This window comes from Episyrphus balteatus, chromosome 2 (assembly GCF_945859705.1).
Source record: "Episyrphus balteatus chromosome 2, idEpiBalt1.1, whole genome shotgun sequence".
Lineage (NCBI taxonomy): Eukaryota > Metazoa > Arthropoda > Insecta > Diptera > Syrphidae > Episyrphus > Episyrphus balteatus.
In genome coordinates, this window is record NC_079135.1 from 96,886,465 (window position 1) to 96,905,790 (window position 19,326).

The following is a 19,326-nucleotide window of genomic DNA, read 5'->3' on the forward strand; positions in this document are numbered from 1 at the left end:
CAACTTTTTTTTATTCAAAATGGCGGAAAAAATGGGCGTTAAAATAGAATTTTCATTTTCAAAACAGTATATAAGCTAGAAATTGGGCTAAATTCATAACAAAAAGGTGTCAGATCTTAGATTTAGGATTCATAGATTCATATTCTTTAAAAAAAATCAAAAATATTAAAAACAAAGTCCAAAAAATGCCAAATTAGTAAAACACATTTTAAGACCCCTTATTACGCTATTTCATGGATTGCTTTTTTAAATTAGCACAATTTTGAGACCTCTTCTACTTATGTTTCATAAGAAAATTGAAAATATTGCGGTTATATGGTTGCGAACTATGTTCTGAAGTAAATATTAGAAAACATGATATAATGAAAAGTTTCAATGTTCAATAAAACTGAGAATTATTTTTTCTGTGAACAAAAATATACTTTTCTAATAGATTTTATTGTTCTAAATTCTGAAGTTCTGAAGACGAAAAAAATCTACGACGTCTCTCCAGAGGGGTTTTTGGAATTAATTTTTTTGGACCAAAAATAACGGTACTTGTCATATACCCATTTTAGTAAAATTGAAATATCTCAAAAACGGCTCTAACGATTTTGTTTAAAAAATTCAAGTAGTAGTTTTAAGATAAGGTCTATCTTCTAATGAAAAATTTTTTTTTGGAAAATCATTATTAACGGTACCTGCCATAGAACCGTTTTTTTTTTCAAATCCGATTATCTCCGAAATCGCTTTTTCGATTTCAACGAAACTTTTTGTGAAGAAGCATTTATATAATTTAAATTTCCAAAAAAATAATTTTTGGATTTAAAAAAAAAATTTGAAATTTTTTTTTTTTTTAATCAAATTTTTTTTGAAATTTTGTTTTAAGGTGTTGATTAGTGATTTCTACAAAATGGCATACCAATTTTATTTTAAAACTTTTTTTCCAAAAAATTATTTATAAAAAATTAGTTTTTTAAAAAACGGCTCTAACGATTTTGAAAATTTTTTTTCTAAAAATGCATCTTAATATATCAATCAAAATTGCATACTTGCTTTGGAGGGCAATTTGATTTCAGATTTTATTTTATTTTTTTTTTTAAACAATATATATATATATTTTTTTTCCAAAATTCTATATAAAAAGTCTTAAAAATTTAAGCAACTTTAACTCTAAGAGCAAGTTCGTGCATTTTATTTTCTTTAAAAATTCAATTTCTATTTTAACAAAAATTCAGAAATAGAGAGAACGATTTTATGGCGGATCTTATTCGCCACATTACACATAAAAATTTAATTTAAAATCATTAGGGCCTTTTTTTTCTCTTTTGTTTATATGTATGTAAGGTACCTATCGTTAATTTTGGTCCTAGAAAAAAATTTAATTTCTTAGAAAAGCATGATTTTTTTTTCACAAAACATATAAAAGTAAAATGTAAAAATGAATAGAATTATGAATTTGTTTTCGAACTCAACTTTTTCAATGTATTTTACTTTTTTAGTTACAACCGTCTGCGGATTAATTCCAGCGCTCTGAAACCTGCCCCGACCCCCTCCCTCTTCAATATGATAATGACTACTTGCTGTATAAATATTTATTGGAAAATCTTTGGTTTAATATCGAAAGAGCAATTTAAGAGTTTGGTCACTATGGCGAATGCGTAACATTTTTGTATCATTTTTGTTTTGGACTTCTTTTTCAAATAAACGGAATGATCAATTGAAAGTTTTATGGTGACTAAATATTTTTTTGAGGAAAAATTTAAATTTTATATCCTGAGGAAGAAAATTTTAATTTTGAATTTTGAATTCTTCACGAAAAACTGTTTGGATTACAGAATTTAAGATTAACAGAATTTTGGGATACAGAATTTTCGAATACAAAATTAAAAAAAACTAAAGTTTTTATCTTTCAAAGTCATAACCTGCTTATTGACTTCTATAGTAGTATTTGACCTTTAAAATATACCTTTATAATTCCAAGCCAGAGATAAAGTCCAAAAGAAAAATTAAACAACAAATAATTTTTGAAAATCTTTATTTTTTTATTTTTTAAATCTTTTAATGCAACAAGATTCCGCAAAGTTGTCTTCTTTCAGAAATCTTTAAATTAGAATAATAGTTTCAGTAAAAATAAGAAAACGAGCAAAAAAAAAAACTTCAAATATATTTTACAATGTTTAGTTTTTTATTTATATCTTAAAATAATAGTTATTCTTATTTATTAATCGATAAGTTAAAAATAATAGATAAGAATAGTATAGATAAAATTGATTATAATTACAAAAAAATGATAATCGGTAAAATACTTATAATTCTTTCAAATACAAAACATTTATTTTAAGCACAAAAAAAATGAGAAGGCAGTAAAAATGATTAAGAAAATATCTTTTTTGACATCAAACCATACATTTTGTTGACTAATTTTTCTAAATTTATGTATAATAATGAATATTGCTATTTTAATGATGATTTAGCAAGATTACAGCATGTTCAGTTGAACCTTGTATACAAAACCCAACCATGACGTTGAATGAGCTTAGAAAATTTCTCTAAAATAAAGAGCTTTTTTGAGCAACAACTTAAAATTATAAGGAAATACATTTTAATCAAAAGCAGGAATTCTAATTTAAATGCGGTAAGAAATTGCAGTCATTTGGGAATTCGATGCTGTGGGACATAAGCCCCACATCAATTTACTCATACATTCTAATGTTTACCAACCTTGTGATAAGAAAAATATTTAGACCTATATTTCAGGATGAGATATATGCAAAAATATTTTCGAACTTAGTGCTCTTTGACACTTAAATGATACATTGGATTTTATGTCTTCACATTTGGGATTTTTCTTAATCAATAAAAAATAGATTCCGGAATGACTGCACTTCCTTACCGCTTTTGATAGTAATTTATTTACACTACAAAGCATTTTTCATTTCACATCATACAATTCACAGTCACATCATTCACACCACATATTTATCCCAACACACTGGCACCTTACGAGTTAACACAAAAACAAAAAAAAAACGTTCTTCTTTAACAAAGCAGGATCCACCATCAAAATTTTATAAAAAAAAAAAGGTTTATAATGTAGGGAAGAATTTGAATAATTTCTTACAAGAACCCAAGGACCCAACAATTGCACCAATCCAATTCAATCCAAAACCAAAAACAAAACAATCAACAATAACAACAATAAAAATATCAAAATATTTCAATCTGCTCTTTTTTTTTTAACTGCTACTGCTACTGTGATCACTGTTAGATGAACTTTTCGATTCTATCTCATTGGAAGATCCCACTTCATTGTTATCAGATCCTTTCGAAATATTCGATGGCGTTACTACCGTTATAACCTGGAATTTTCATTTTATACAAGACATTTTTTTTTTACAAAAAAAAAAAATACACAAAATGGAAATTATTAAGTATTTTTGTAAAACTATTTGGGAGTATTTGATCGATATACTTTTGAATGTCCATCGAATGTTTCCACTGGAGCTGCTGGTATATAAGCTGACAATCCCATCAAACCGAATAGTTCTGGGGTGTAAAGTGTTGGTTTTGGTGAAATATTTGAACCAGCTAAAAATGAAAAAAAAAAAAAAATTAGTCGGGGGAAGTAAATATAAATATGGAATTATTTCCAACTCACCACTAGCTGGCGTTGGTCTCACTATAAACCGAGGTGACTTAAAAGATCCCACGCTACCAGGTTGCGGTGTTACAACATAGATCTTCTCTTTGGTAAGTGGAGACACTGTAACTTTTGCTTTGTTCCAGTTCTCCGTTGTAGAGGGCGTTGTTGAAATGGCTCGAATGTAATACGGACTTGCCAAAGGTGGGTCCGTTGTTGTCGTCGTTGTTGTTGACGTTGTTGTTGTGGTAGAAATCGGTGTAGATGGCGTTGTTGTCGTCGTTGTTGTACTTGTACTAGGAACTGGTGTCATAGAGGTTGCTTCAATCTCTTCTATTCGATTATCTTCAAAAGGATTAAATTCATAACGCCTGGTACCTCGATCTTTGTACAAAAGCGGTTCATGATGATTTGGTGCGAAAACTGTTGTCTTAGCTTCACGTAAAGATGGCGTTGTTGTCAAATACTCTGTTGGAATATGTTTCGAGTGTCCTCTTAGCGACACCGTACTAGCTCTATGTGAAAGTGAGGTGAATTCTTGTTCTGTCCAATCGTCAATGGTATTTTGAAGTTTTGACAAGTCAAAACCGTTCTTTGACCTATTTTTTATTTCATGCTCTTTTTTAAGAAGTTCCCTCAAATTTGAGGCTAGAATTTTCGTCAAGTATTTTGTTGTTCGATGAGTTGGTGCCTGAGTTGCTGTTACAACTTTCGATTCTTGTTGTTCGTGTGGATCGAACTCGCTCGATGTCGACCAGTTATCATACCGACCGGCTTGTTCTTTCGGTGTAAACGGCCGGGGTTTGTGTTTGGTTGTATAGGGAATTATAATTTGATGGTATTTTTTCGATGGACCTGGTTGAACTGGTGGAGTCATACCAGCATAATGACCACTGGCTTCAATTGCAGTGTAGGTTGATGTTGGAGTTGGTTGCATGTGCCATGGAGTTGGTGTTGGAGATGGTTCGTCTTCACGATGGTTTTGATAAACCGGCTGTTCTTCAGTTGAACTCCGAATGTGCAGACTTGCCGGGTCTCTTGTAAATGGTCGTGGTGAACTTCCGCCATGTTGCAAGTAGTGAATTGGAGAATCTAGGAGTCTTTTGGGAGTTTCTCTGTCCCGTTTGTAATTCAAGCGTTGGGAATAGGTTGTCTGTAGTGATGGAACGATTTCAACTGTAGTCGTTGTCTGCTGGATATCGGTGACAAATTGAGGTTGCAGAGTAGTTGGTTCCGGTGTCGGAAGGAAGATTTCATTCTGGGGAAGATAATTCTCCGAAGAAGAGTGCTGTATCGGGTCGATGTCAAGAAGATTGTCATTCTGAACCGAAAGGTTGTGAGATGATGCCGATGGGTAGTTATCTGGGGCATAGTTGTTGTTGTCGATTTCTTGATGATTATGATAGTAAATGGAGTCGGAATCCGAATAAGGCTCCTCAGGTGGAAGACTCTGCGATTCCTCTGATGGTGGAACAGTATATTGCTGTGAGTATGAGCCGAGTTCGGTCAATGTAACAGGTTGCCTTAGATCTTCTTCGGGCCTCAAAGTTGTTGTTTGAGGTTGTGGAGCAACATCAATTGACTGTGATTCCACAAAGTTAGCTGGATACTCGATTTCCGAGACGAAATTTGTCAGCTGATGGCTTTTTACGATCTCGAAACTAGGTGTGGTTTGAGTTTGCTGAACTTGATTCTGGCTGATGAAGTTATTCGGTGGAATTTGTGTTGGATAAGCGGTTTGAATCTCGGATGAAGCTGCAACATGTTCAATTGGAGGATGTTCGTTGGTTTGAACGACTTGTTGGAACTGTGGTGGATTATCAAATCGAGGAGGTTGTTGCTCTTCATATTGAAGATTTTGTGGTTGATTCTGGAACTCCACAGAGGGCTGATATTTCGGTAACTGTTGAAATTGTGTTGGATCCAACTTCTCCTGTTCGATTGGTCGAAATGGTTGTGCATCGTACACTGGTGGTAAAGCTGAGGGGCTTAAGTTCGGAAGAGGTATTGGGGCAAAATGTGGTTGTGGATTGTATGGTGGAGGTGGATTTTCTTGATTAAACGATGATGGAGGTGAATTTCCTGGATTGAACGCTGGAGGTGGATTTCCTTTCTGAATTATCGGTGGCGATGGTGGTGGAGGAAGAAAATCTTGAGAAGGTGGCGGACTAAATTGAATAGCCCGCTGAACTAATGGCGGTTGGAAATGTGTTGGAGCGTATTGTGTTTCAGCAGTGTTCAAAGGTGGATACACTGGTAACTGTTTTTGATGTTGGGGATAATTGTATCCTGCAAGTTTTTGTTGTTCCTGTTGTTGCCTGCTAAGCTGTTGTTGTTGCTGATTATGGTACTGTTGTTGTTGTTGTTTTTGTTGCTTTTGATGATATTCTTGTTGCTGTCTTTGAAGTTGTTGTTGATGCAACAACTCTTGTTGTTGAGTCCATTGAACTTGATGTATCTGATTAGCTTGTGGTAATTGATAGTGTTTCGACAGAGGATATTGAATTTGACCTGGAAACATTGGTACCCAAGGATATTTACTGCAAAGTCCACAATTTGCCTTTTGGCCATTTTGTTGGCCACCTCTTGGAGATTCTTTGTATTGGACATATTGTTGTGAAGCTTGATTTTGTTGCTCATTGGCACTGTTGTTATTGTTGAAACCAAACCATCGAGCTATGCGTTGCATAAATCCAGGTGGTTCATTATTTGACTGTTGTTGAGAATTTGGATATCGATTTTGTTGTTGTTGATATCCGGGTGGAGGCGGTCGAGGTGGTCCGCCGCGAGGTGATGGTTGATTTACTAATGAAGGTTGTAGATGTTGTTTTGGTACTGGTACTGGTGGTGGAGGTGGCACTAAATGATCTGTTACTGATTGGACTATCACGAAGTGAAGGAATACTGTGACAGTGATTATGAGGAAATATCGTCGCCAGTTGATCTAAAAGAAAGGAGAAGAAAAGTTGTTAGAGAGAGTTCTTCCTAGTAAAAGTTTCTTAAATTAAAAAAAAAGAATTGAAAGGAAACAATATCCAACAGAATTTCCATTCGACCTGTCAAAAATGTTGCATTAATCTGTATTTCTGACATTTCTATCATTTTTTTGACTTTTCTGGAGCAAGTTTGTTAATGATTAATTCTTCCCCATGACCATCATGCACTGTCTATGCTTGGTAATTCAGATTGATTGAAAACTTTTCCAATTGAATATTCCCCCATGTGACAAGCCTCGACACACGAAGTAGTCTCAACAAGTTTTTATTTCATTCAGGTTTAAATTGTAAACCTATCGATTAATCATCCCATTGAAGATACATTTCAACCGGCTTTCAAGAGCCGGCCACCTAGAGCTATCTACAAAGCAAGAGTATGTGCATACAAAAAACCTTCAATATCCAAAGCCAATGCCAATGTCGAAGTTGTTGTGGTTGGACGAGGTCAGTTTCCAGTTTTTTGTTTTCAATTAAAAAAAAAAAAATAAAAGTAAAATTATTCACTTCAACAAGAAAGTTTTTTGTGGTGATGCACACCTTAGGGTTCCCCCATCAACTTAACTAGCCAAAGTGAGTATCTCTTCTGTTTTGGCTTCTGAAGTTTGTATTACATATGCTTGACTGACTCTATGATAGAGATTTAATAAGCTGGATGATGATGATGATGGTATCAGACGTAGAAGGTATGGTTGTGGAGTAGGAAAAAAAAAGAAGTTCAAAATGTTATTTAATTTTCTTCTACTGCTTCAATTCTTTTAGTCTGGAGTATTTGAATTTTATTCTTTTATCTACTACTTTTTTTTTTTGCTATAATTAATTGGCTTTATTTGCATACCTTTATAATTAGTTTCTACTTATTTTTTATATCTACGTGAACACTCTGGGTATAATGAATTGAGCTTGTTTTTAAAGATTTCAGTTATGTTGATACAAAAGATATAATACATTTTGATGAAGTTAACTTTTACGAGTAGACAAGTCGTTCAATATCCCTTTTTTACTGATTATGTCGAAATTGAATCCAGGTAAGATTATGGATTTCTGAAATAATTGTAGATGATATAATGGTCACCCTTTTTCGATATGCATACATAACTCGATAACTTAGTAAAATTTGAGAATTTTTTCCGAGACATTTTTTGTATAGGTACCTAGGTAAAATATGATTACGCATTGAAATCATTAGTTTGAAACAAAAAAATTATAAAAAAAGTTTGTTACGTAAAGTAAAAAATTAACACGAATCTAAAACAAAAATTCTTATTGCCACTAAAAATATTTGCATTAAAAAAATTTTTTTATTGCAAAAAAATAATATTTAGCATTACAAAAAATGTTATTGCATTGAAAAAAAAAAACTCAATGCAAAATATCTTCACCAAATATTTTTTTATTAATATTCGTCGAACTATAATATTGGATCTTATGATTATAAGGCCAAATAGTCAAAATTGTAAGAAATTCGACGAATATTAATAAAAAAAAGTATTTGATGTACGAATTTTGCATAGAATTTTTTCTTTCAATGCAGAAATTGTTATATTTACGGTGAATTTTTTTTGAAGCAAAATATTTTTATTTGCAATAAAAGTTTTATTTTCAATACAAATATTTTTCAGTTGCAATAATAGTTTATTTTTTTTAAAGCAAATACCTATTTTGCAATTGCAATAACAAAATTTTTAGTGCAAATTTTTTTCAGTTGCAATAAATATATTTTTTAATGCATTTTTTTTATTTGCAATAAATATTTTATTTTAATTTGTAATGGAAAACAAATGCCTTAAAAATGATTTTTTTAACACTGGACTTTACTATATCATCAGTACCTATATGTTTTTCAGTCATATAAATTTACAAATATCCAAAATATACATGTTTTTTTTTATCAGTTTCTCACTTCAAGTATAAACAGAAACTTATAAGTAAAAATGTTCCAAAATCATTAATTTCTTGAAAAAAATTTTTGCTTGAATTAAGATCTTAATTCCTCTATATATTCAGTCTTAAGTTTTACATCCGTATAAAATATCAATGCGTGCATAAAAATATTTTGGAGCCTCGAACAACATGCAAAAAAAATTTAAAAAATTGTAAAAAACTTCAATTTCTTTTTTCAAATAGTAAAAAAAAGGTAAGATTGAGCATATTACTATACTACCTATTCGATCATCATAAATGAAAATAAGACAAAACACCTTCTCCATAATATTCAAATCTATTTTGTTACTTGGAATAATATGGAACTCGAAATAACAATAACAACATGACATTTAGATGATACATAATAGGAAATAAGTGGGCCTCCCAAATCTCTTTGTCCGTCTGTATGTGTGTTCTCAAGGTGCAGCCTAAACCACTGAAGCAACTTACTTCAAACTTCGTAGTTTAGAGTTTTTGGTGCAGTTTAGAGTGAAAATTAAAATTTTTGTTTTGACCATACTTAACGGTAAAAAATGGAAAATGTTGTTTTCCCAAATGTGTCAAATATGGACAGTACCTGCCATAGATTAGTTTTTTTTTATGTCCACTTTCTCGTAAACGACAACAAATTTCAACAAAAACTTTAGTTAAATACTTTAGTATTAAAATAAGGAAAAATTTTCCAAAAAATAATTTTTGAATAAAAAAAAAACTAATACATAGGTATGCCCATGATAGGCACAAAGCAAAACCACGAATCTGCAAAATTGTAGTTTTGAGAAAAACAGCTTCAAAGTTTTGGAAACTCATGCTATCTTATGGAAACTCGTTCAACGGAAATTGATAGTTTAGGCTTCTGGGCAACAGATGGAGGATTGGGATCGACGCAGTGAATAGAGTCCAAAAATGCATATTCGCGATAGGTATTGGCGTTGAATTAATAAATTTTCTGGAAACTTCGTTTTTGTTTGTAGATTTCGTGTAGTATTTCATTTTATTGGCATTCCAAATATTTTCTGAAAATATTTATAAATAAAAACCTATTTAAAAAAAAAAACGGCTCTAACGATTTTAAAACAAAAAATCGTAAAATTCTTTGTTATACAAAAAGATCATAGCATATAGGGGAAGTGGGGGCAACACCGCGGGGGCAAGACGGTTTTTGTACTGTGTTGTATGAAAAAATATTAAATTGGCAGGGCTTTTAATAAAAAAAAAATGGCTTCTGATAAGATCGATTAGGTCTGTAAGTATGAGTTTGGTTGAAATCCCGAAAAGTTATAGTAAAATTTGTGATTTTTCATCAAATCGTCATGTTTTGTGTGAAAAGAAATTTGTACCTTTTTAAATGAAATATTTAAAAGTCTTAACTTTAACTTAAAAATTGGGAACCGCTATGAAAATATAGCATAACGTTTGTGATTTTTTGCAAAAAAAAATTCAAATTTTAAGATTGAAACGGTTTTATTATCAACAGAAGTTGATAGGGCGGTCTTGCCCCCATGTGGGGACAAGTCGGTTTTTTGTTAAATGGTCTTTTCAAAACGTATTATCTTCTGTTCAGTATTTTTAAATTTTTTTTAATAATGAGATTTCCTACAAAAAACATTAAAGTTAATGAATAAACCTTTTATTTTAATTACAAGAATTAGTAAAGTTAATAACAAATTTTATATTATTTTAGTGTTTTAGTTAAAGTTTTTATAAAAAAAAAAATTAAAAATATTCTTTCATGAGTTTTGAAAATGCAAGTTCGTGACCCAGTAGTTCATTTTATTTTCCCTTACAGAAAAGAACATGTTTACTTACATTTTTATTTGGCATGTTGTAAAAAAAACATAAAAAAATCAATCAATGAATGTTCAGTGTAAAGGTAAAATTATTTATATGGCGTGTCTTTCAAAGCATATTTCCGCCAAAGAATAGTTCCGTCTACTATGTGTACAACACATTGCACACTGTAGGTACAGTGTCTCCCTCTTTTGTGGAGCAAACAAAAGATATTCGGTGATGGTGGTGAGAAGAGACAATATTTGTACTTTTTTTTTTTTATTTATATAAAAGTACAAGTGGCGCTCGTTGTTCTCACATCCAACCCAACCCAAATGCATGCCAAAGTGACGACCTAGTCTCCTAGATAATGTTGTAGTAGTTGCTTGGCTCTTATACGAGAGCTCATGTTGTCTCGCGCGCACATTGTAGCGCGGAAAATGTAAAAGCCTTTTCAACATTTACCATAGAGAGGACCCAGTTGTGGGCTTTACAATTTGTCAATAGAGAGCCCTCTTCTTTGTATAGTCATCTGAATCAACAACTTGAGGTTTTTATTTCTTTCATTTGTTCAACTCAAAATATAATAAAAGACACTCACTACACAAGAGTGTTGTCCAGTTGAAATGGTTGATTTGTTTTTTTCTTATTGTTTATGGATATAGTGGAAGTGAGGCAATTGTAAAATAACAAACTATAGCTAATTAGTTTGTTTTAGGCAAATATTTAAGATATTTGACAAAACAAGACTTTTGAAGTATTTTGTTAAATGTTTTACATAAATTATAGATTACAAAAAGGGTGTTACAATGGGAGTGCACCGTTTGAATTGTGTGTCACTTTGGGCCTTTATATTTAATATTGGTTAAACAATGTGAAATGTCGGTGGTTTGAAATTCAAAATTGATTGTTTTCTGATTCATCAAACCACAGTTTTTTTCTTATTTATAGGTAATTTTTTTTAAACTATAAAACAACGAAAATACCTAACATCGTTCAAGAAATACTAGCTTAATTCAACTTTATTGGTAAAAATAAAAAAGGATCGCAAAAACTATGTAGCTATTACTTCAATTTATTTTGAAACAAACCAACAATATCAATAAATACACTGTGTTCGAAAATGGAACTTTTTTTTTCGACAGAGGGCTCTCATATCTACTAAAGATAATTCGAGTATGCTGAACACGATGGCGTTCTTAGTTTTTCTTGATTAGGTCAAATAAGAAAGATTTTTGCGTTTGAAATTTTGTTTGCACATGCCAAAACTGAGGGTATAAAACACCATATATTTTCCAATTTTTGATTTTTTATCGATGAAAAATGATGGAAAATCTATTTTTTCGCAAGTATTATTCGTAAAAGAAGTTATTTGAAAAAAAATCTGCCGAATGACATTTTAAATCATTATTTTATGGCAAAAAAACGTCGATTTTTCTTCAATTTTTCTAATATTTTTCGTATTACTTAAATTTAAATGCAGCACTCGGTGGCAACGATTTGATGTTGTATTTCAGGATAGAATATGGCTTTGTTTACAAATACGAAAAGGCAGTTCCTACCTATCTACAATATTGGTTAAGCTTAAGAGTGAAAAAGTAGCAGTAAAACACTGTTATTTTTTTTTTAATTTTTAAGTTTATAAAATAAAAAAATTTCAAAAAGTTTAAATGCAATACATATGTAGGGGAAGTGGGGGAAAAACGCCCATGGGCTCAAGTAGCATAAAAACCCGCTTAAGAGAAACAGTCTTAAGAGAAAAACCCGCTTATCTGAAACACGTTTCTGATCTTTAAATATTTTCTTCAGTTAAACGGGGACTGTGACAAATATATTATGTGTTGTGTATGTAAGCTCATATAATGCAGATGGAAGTAATAGTAAATATGTTTTAATTTTAAAACAAATTGAAAGAAAAATGATTTTTTGAACTTAAACAAAAATTAAATAAAAATATTGATACCATGCCTGATTTTTTAATTAAATATCTACATCTACATATGCATAATATTCCAGAGTACTAACACATAGAAGGTGTGTACAAAAAAATGTTGAGTTTTCGCATACATTTGTACCTTTATAGTTAAAAAATGTAAGAAAAATTGAAGAAAAACCGACGTTTTTTTGCCAAAAAATAATGATTTAAATAGTTATTCGACAGATTTTTTTTCAAATAACTTCTTTTACGAATAATACTTCCAAAAAAATAGATTTTCCATCATTTTTTTTATCGATAAAAATCAAAAATTGGAAAATATATGGTGTTTTATACCCTCAGTTTTCTCATGTGCAAACAAAATTTCAAACGCAAAAATCTTTCTTATTTGACCTAATCCAGAAAAACTAAGAACGCCAGCGTGTTCAGCATACTCGAATTATCTTTAGTAGACATAAGAGCCCTCTGTCGGTTTTTTTAACTATCACAGTGATATTATGGTATGCATTAATAAATCCTTTTGTTGTGTAATAAGGTGGGATTTTTTCACTCAATAAAATCAAGTTTTCTTAACTCCTTTGATAAGAAAAGTAGTATAGAATCTAAACAAATGTGAAGAAACAAAAATTTAAAAATTCTGTCCAGTAAGAATTTTGTATGGGAGCTAAAATTTAGCTCGATCTGCATACTATATCCTAAAGAGTGACCAAAAAATTGGCCAAAAAGCTAATGATTCATTTTATTTTTGGTTTTAATGACAAATTGAACGTTTATACTTAAGTTCTTAGACGTTTTACACGAATCTCTGGCTTTTTGGGACCAATTACAGATTTTACTGTCTATTCGAAAAAAACACCTTTTCACCTAAATTTTTTGTATGGAAGCTCTTTATTCTTTATTCTATCCCAAATTCAACATTTTCACATAATTTCATTAGGGTGACCCATTATTTTTGTTTTCACTCAAAAAAGCACCCTTTTAACCATGATATTCTTATAGACACTTTAGATCCTTGTTTCTTATCTCAAAAGTAACATAATTCCTGAATTTAAATAGTGTATACCATTAGTATTACTCTAGTATTGCACACTTTTCCAAATATACCCATATTTTCTCTACACCTGAAAAAAAACACCCTTTCACATGAAAAAAAAAATATAGTTTTACTTTATTCGTAATTTCCATGGGAAAGACAACATTTTTAATAAATTTCGTAAGGGTAACTTTTATACCATTGATTTTATCGGACTTATCGCGGTTTTTCCCTATTAAAAAAAAAAACACCCATTCACCTAAAATATTTTTATAGACTACTTAGATTCTTGGTTTGTGCTACAAATCAAACATTTGTACCAATTTTTATTGGTGCAACAATTTTTTCCCAGTTTTTGTGGTACTAATTGCGAATTTCATCATATCATACAAAAAAACACCCTTTCACTCAAGATAATTTTTACACTTCATAGATTCTTAATTCTTATACCAAACAAAATCAAGTTTTAAAAATTAATAAAATATAAGTCAGCTGTTATGATACCTTTCTCACACACAACTAAAAACAATCAAAAAAACGCCCTTTCACCAAAAATATTTTTAAGAACTTTTTAAATCCTTTGTCCCTGCTTTATCTTAAACCTTCATCCCGAATTTCATCAGTGTAGCATCTTTTTCACATCAGTTTCGGTTATATTTTACCTGTTGAGGTAAAAAAACAAGTACCCTTGTTTTCAATCGGCTATAACTTTTCTAAGAGCAATCGTCTTGACTTTATTTTTATGTCATTAGTTTCAGCATCAAAAAATACCTAGAAATCATGTGTGATATGATGATATTCGAGAAATAATTTTTTTGCAGTAGGTATATTTTTGGCCTTCACCCCCTCAATCTTGTCCGCGAAAAAACACCCTTCCACCCAACTTTTTCGTATAGACTTCATGAGTGTAACAATTTTTTTTTGAAACAAGATGAAACGAAAATGCGACACGACTTCAACTTGTTATAACTTTTTTGTTTTAATAGATAGATGAATGAAATTTGTACTGCGGATAGGTAATTAAATAAATTATAAATGTACAAAATTTCAATTAATTTCATATTCAAAATTCGGAGATAACGATAAAAAGATGTTCTTTTCCAACACACGTTATATCTTTTGATCTAGTGCACATACAAATTTGGTTTAACTTTAATACGCGTGCTGATAACATAACCTTCTATTTGATATATCACACATAACGGTACGTGCTCTACAAGTTACACAATCTTAAATTGAAAAATTAAAAATACCTCAAAACACCTGTGGAGATCTGTTGGCGATGACCAGCTACCAGTGTAGGAAGTACCGTAATATCGGTTTGAAATTTCTACATGGTTGGCTTTAAAAAATTGTAACTTTTTTCTAGATGTCATACAAATATGATTGAAACATCATATATATTAAAGCTTCAATAATAAGCAGATGATATAAAACTCATCATCAACTTTAGGCAGGGTGATGGAAGCAAAACAAGATTGATTTTCCCGATTTTTTTTTCAAGAAAAATGATTTTTTAAGGTTTCACTTCTACCAAGTGTAAATTGCACACATGATATTTTTTTTTATTTATTGATTTTATGTACTATTTTACCTGTACCTACTATCAATATTCTTTCAAAATCGTACACAGAGAAAAATAGACCACATAAAATAGAACAAAAACAATAAGATTTCTCTATGGTTTTCATCCAAGAAGGAAACCTTTCGGGTTTTTCTTACTGTTTTAAAATCTGCAAAAAAATAAAAAAAACGATGACCAGGATGGGAATCGAACTGAAACTTCAAATCATTAGTCGCCCACCTTACCATCTGAACCAACCTGCCATGAAAATATTGATCGCGATTTTTGTTCTAGTGCTAAGTTGCAAAAAAATTAACTTTTCAGTCAAATTTTAATAAGATTCTCTCTATAAAAATAATAAGAAATCTCCTTAAAAAAACCTTATTAATCGTTGATTTTAATAAGATTTCCTTATGAAATACAGGGTGTCCCACAGTCACCGCCCCAAACGATAACCATGGATTCCTGAGGTCATTTTAAGTCGAAAAACTTAAGAGGTAATTTTCTCGTTTTCGTCCCGTTTTCGAGTTACCACGGTTTGTATGATTTTTGTTCTCTTTTCCCTTATCTGGCTTTATCTTTGCCAAACTACGTTTGATTTGAAAAATTTTTTTTACAACCCATCAAGAATTTATTACAGTTTTAGTTTGTCTCAAAACTTATTTTACTGCGGACAACCGTTTCTCCACAATTTTGCATCAAACACAATTTTCTTCGTTTTTTAAGTTGTTTTTTACACTTTCATATCATTTAAGTCAAAAAAACACGTTAATGAGTATTAATTTTTTGTGCTTTTTATTAAAGGCCCAGTTTATTTTCATAAAAAAAATAAGTTTTATTTCATAAAAAGGGCTACTGAAAGTAATTAAAAAAAATAAACAAACTGAGTGAATTAAAAAAAAATAATTTTTAAATACAAAATTTATTTAAATGACTTAAAACTTTTTCTGAGCTTTATTTATTTGTTGTTTTCTTAACCACAATAGCTCAGAAAAAGTTTTTAATTCATTTAAATTAATTTTTTATTTAAAAATTATTTTTTTTTAATTCACTCAGTTTGTTTATTTTTTTTTTAATTACTTTCAGTAGCCCTTTTTATGAAATAAAACTTATTTTTTTTATGAAAATAAACTGGGCCTTTAATAAAAAGCACAAAAAAATTAACACTCATTAACGTGTTTTTTGACTTAAATGATATGAAAGTATAAAAAACAACTTAAAAAACGAAGAAAATTGTGTTTGATGCAAAATTGTGGAGAAACGGTTGTCCGCAGAAAAAAAAGTTTTGAGACAAAACTAAAACTGTAATAAATTCTTGATTGGTTGTAAAAAAAATTTTTCAAATCAAACGTAGTTTGGCAAAGATAAAGCCAGATAAGGGAAAAGAGAACAAAAATCATAAAAACCGTGGTAACTCGAAAACGGGACGAAAACGAGAAAATTACCTCTTAAGTTTTTCGACTTAAAATGACCTCAGGAATCCATGGTTTTCGTTTGGGGCGGTGACTGTGGGACACCCTGTATATGGACGGTAAAACAATATGGCAATCTGTTAGTTTTTAGCGGGTCATATTTTTCTCTGTGTAGGGAAAGATTTTAAGAAAATAATATTTTTCCAAAATTCTTAGATGGAAGGTATGCTATACCTTCCGGTGTGGCCAAGCCCTAAAGGTCCTTATGTAAGCAACAACTGTATAAAAACCACAAAAATAATTCAGAAACGATTTTTCGTGTTTCGGGTAGAACTAAGTCACTTCGTAGGTACACATATTCGGTGTTTATCCCTCTATCGGCACACGGGTGCGAATTTTGCAGGACACTTTTTAAAGAAAAGTAAGTTTGAAAAATGGTAGGTTCAAATTAAAAAATATGTCTCGGACGAAATTAATTAACACAATTTTATTTTTCAAAAATTATCTAAAAATTTTAGGCAAAAAAATGTTTGCCATGGGTTGCCATTGATTTACTTAAGTCAACTCAAAAAAATCACTTAATGCTTGGTAAAAGTTCCTGTCAAACATGGACATTGGTATTGCAATATTTTTTTTTTTTATAATTTTCCACGGTTAAGAAAATCAAAGTTTTTGTAAGACTGTTGGATTGTTAGTTACAACCGAAGCTAATAAAAGTGTATCAAAAAAAAAACTTCCAAACTAGTGGAAAACTTTCAATATAATGTTATTCTTTCAAAACAAAGATGAATTGAATTACCAAATGAGTGTGAAATAAGCTCTCATTTCTTGAACTAACAAATTTTTGTACTCCTAAATTTTGTTGATCTAAATAAAAGAACAATTGTTCGCTTTCAGAAAGAACAAGGGTATTCGTAATACCTATATCTGCTAATGTAAAAGATTTTTTCTGCTATTTGGTAAGTACCTCAGGAGCCTTATTAACAGTAAAATCCTTTTTAGTCAGTCAAGATGGATTTGACTTATTTTCACTTAGTCAAGTCCATTTCTCAACCCTTTCACATTTAATATAAAGTAAAAGGTTTCAAATTTTAAAACTTAGACAACATTTCATCACATCTGGTCACATACTTCACTCATAAAGTGACACATTTGTTGGCAAGTTTAATGCTTTCATCTTATTCCATGTGATTAAAGATTTAAAATTCAAGTGCAATCTAATAACAAAATCCGTTTGTCAACTGGTTCCACATTCCTTTCATATTTTTCATTTTTTTGTTGCTGTTGTAAAATAACATCATAACTGCACATCATCATATATAAATTGAAATTTAATTTTAATTCAATTCAAGTTCATCACGCACGATTGCTCCCTCACAAATCTCAAAACAAAAAAAAAAAAATGAAAAATCACTTTCCCCTTTTTTTTTGAGACAAAACCAAAAGTCTCCATCAAAGGCAATTCCACAACAAGACACCAACAGCATCAACCAGTTTCAAAGCTGATCTATCCTCGCAACAAAAATAAAATTACAAGACACAAAAACCAGCAATAAGGTCACCTCGTGTCCCAAAGAAAGTGAAAAACTCCATTGAAACCGTATACATCCCTGGCCTAAAGTAAGGCTTAAGATGGCAAATAGAAGCAACATAGCTTTCAACTACTTCTTCGTAAATAAGTAGCTATTGGATGCACGACCATTTGCAAATTACGTGCTCGGGCTCACCCCAACATAGCGCTGATGATGTGAAGACTTGGTCACAAGGTAGCCATGAAAAAGCTGAAAAAGTCGCAAAGCCTGCCTTGACTTGGTGGATCATCTTTTCTCGAGGAAGATAGGTAGAAATAGAGACACAGAGAGAGTGAAAAAAAACGTGTTTCTATGATTTTGGTCTTGAATCTTGTCCATAACATTACTTTACTCACACCACACCAATCCAATCCACTGCCATTTAAGTCATTTTTGATTGTGGGAACAACTTCTGCAGATTCCGGACGAGCTTCTTTGGAGGAACCACAACGAGTGTGATTGTGGAGTGTGCAGAAATGCAACATGGAAACTAACAAAACAAAAGTGAAAAGGGCACAGACATGAAGCCCATCTCTTTGAATTAGAAGACATGCACAATATTATGCAGATGCTCCGTGAATGCACGCGATTTTGGCATTTGATGATGCCTTCCTTGCCGCATTCATATTCCACACACAAGACACAACATTGCAACTTATTGTTTTATCTGCGCCTAAGAATCGGTCTTGAGATTCCTATCCATCCGTCTTTTGTGTACTTAGGTTAGTTCTTCTTTGTTTTATTTATTACGGCAGTGAAAGTCAACTTAAATGAAGATGTCATTAGTTGGAAATTGAAATCGCACAGGTACCCACGTGAATTATGTTCTTTCTAGAAATTATTATTATTTTTTTTTTGCCTTCAAAGAAAATGATTTTAAGATGACAAATGAGACTTTTTTTTAATGCTTTTGTATTTTTAATGGATATGATGAGGCTTGAAAAGATTGTTGAAAACATTGTCGTCATATACCTTCACAGGCATCAACGAGAATGTGAATTTGTCAACGACATTCTGTTTACATTAAAAAAATAATTAGACTTCACTTGTAGTTTTACTTTCAAGACTTTTAATTAATCCACCTGAGAGTATTTTGTCTTTTTATGCATGTGAGAACCTAAGAAAAAACTGAGCTACAAGAAATTGAAAATTAAAACTACATACATACATAATTATTTTAATTTTTATATTTTCCTTATTTCATGACCTTTTAAGACTTCAGGGATGCTCTGAAGTTATAGTTAAAAAAAAAAATGTTTCATTACAATAGTTAACACCTACGACCAAAAAAGCCGACGGAAAATACATTTTCAAACCCAAACTACAAGTTGGTCAGTAAAATCATCTTTAAAAAAAAAACAAATTTCTTATACTGTGACCAAGAAGCAACTCAAGGCGTAACATTCTGACAAAAACAAATACCTAAGTGTTCATTCAAGCTATATCTTTGTTTGCTTGGTCGTACTGGCCAACTTTCTTAAAAATACTCTCGTCTAAGG

The 19,326-nt window shown here is 31.0% G+C and overlaps 1 protein-coding gene across 1 annotated transcript in view; it reads right to left on the reverse strand.

Moving 5' to 3' along the window:
• Positions 1–2,347: 2,347 nt before the first annotated feature.
• The window catches only part of LOC129912227 (mucin-2), a 40,970-nt gene continuing 23,991 nt past the window's right edge, over positions 2,348–19,326 (reverse strand). Inside the window, exons 2-4 of the mRNA XM_055990376.1 lie at positions 3,641–6,566; positions 3,455–3,570; positions 2,348–3,341 (exon numbers count right to left, since the gene is read on the reverse strand). Of these exons, the coding sequence (XP_055846351.1) occupies positions 3,219–3,341; positions 3,455–3,570; positions 3,641–6,566 (3,165 nt within the window). The 3' untranslated portion in view covers positions 2,348–3,218. The remainder of the gene's footprint in view (positions 3,342–3,454; positions 3,571–3,640; positions 6,567–19,326) is intronic.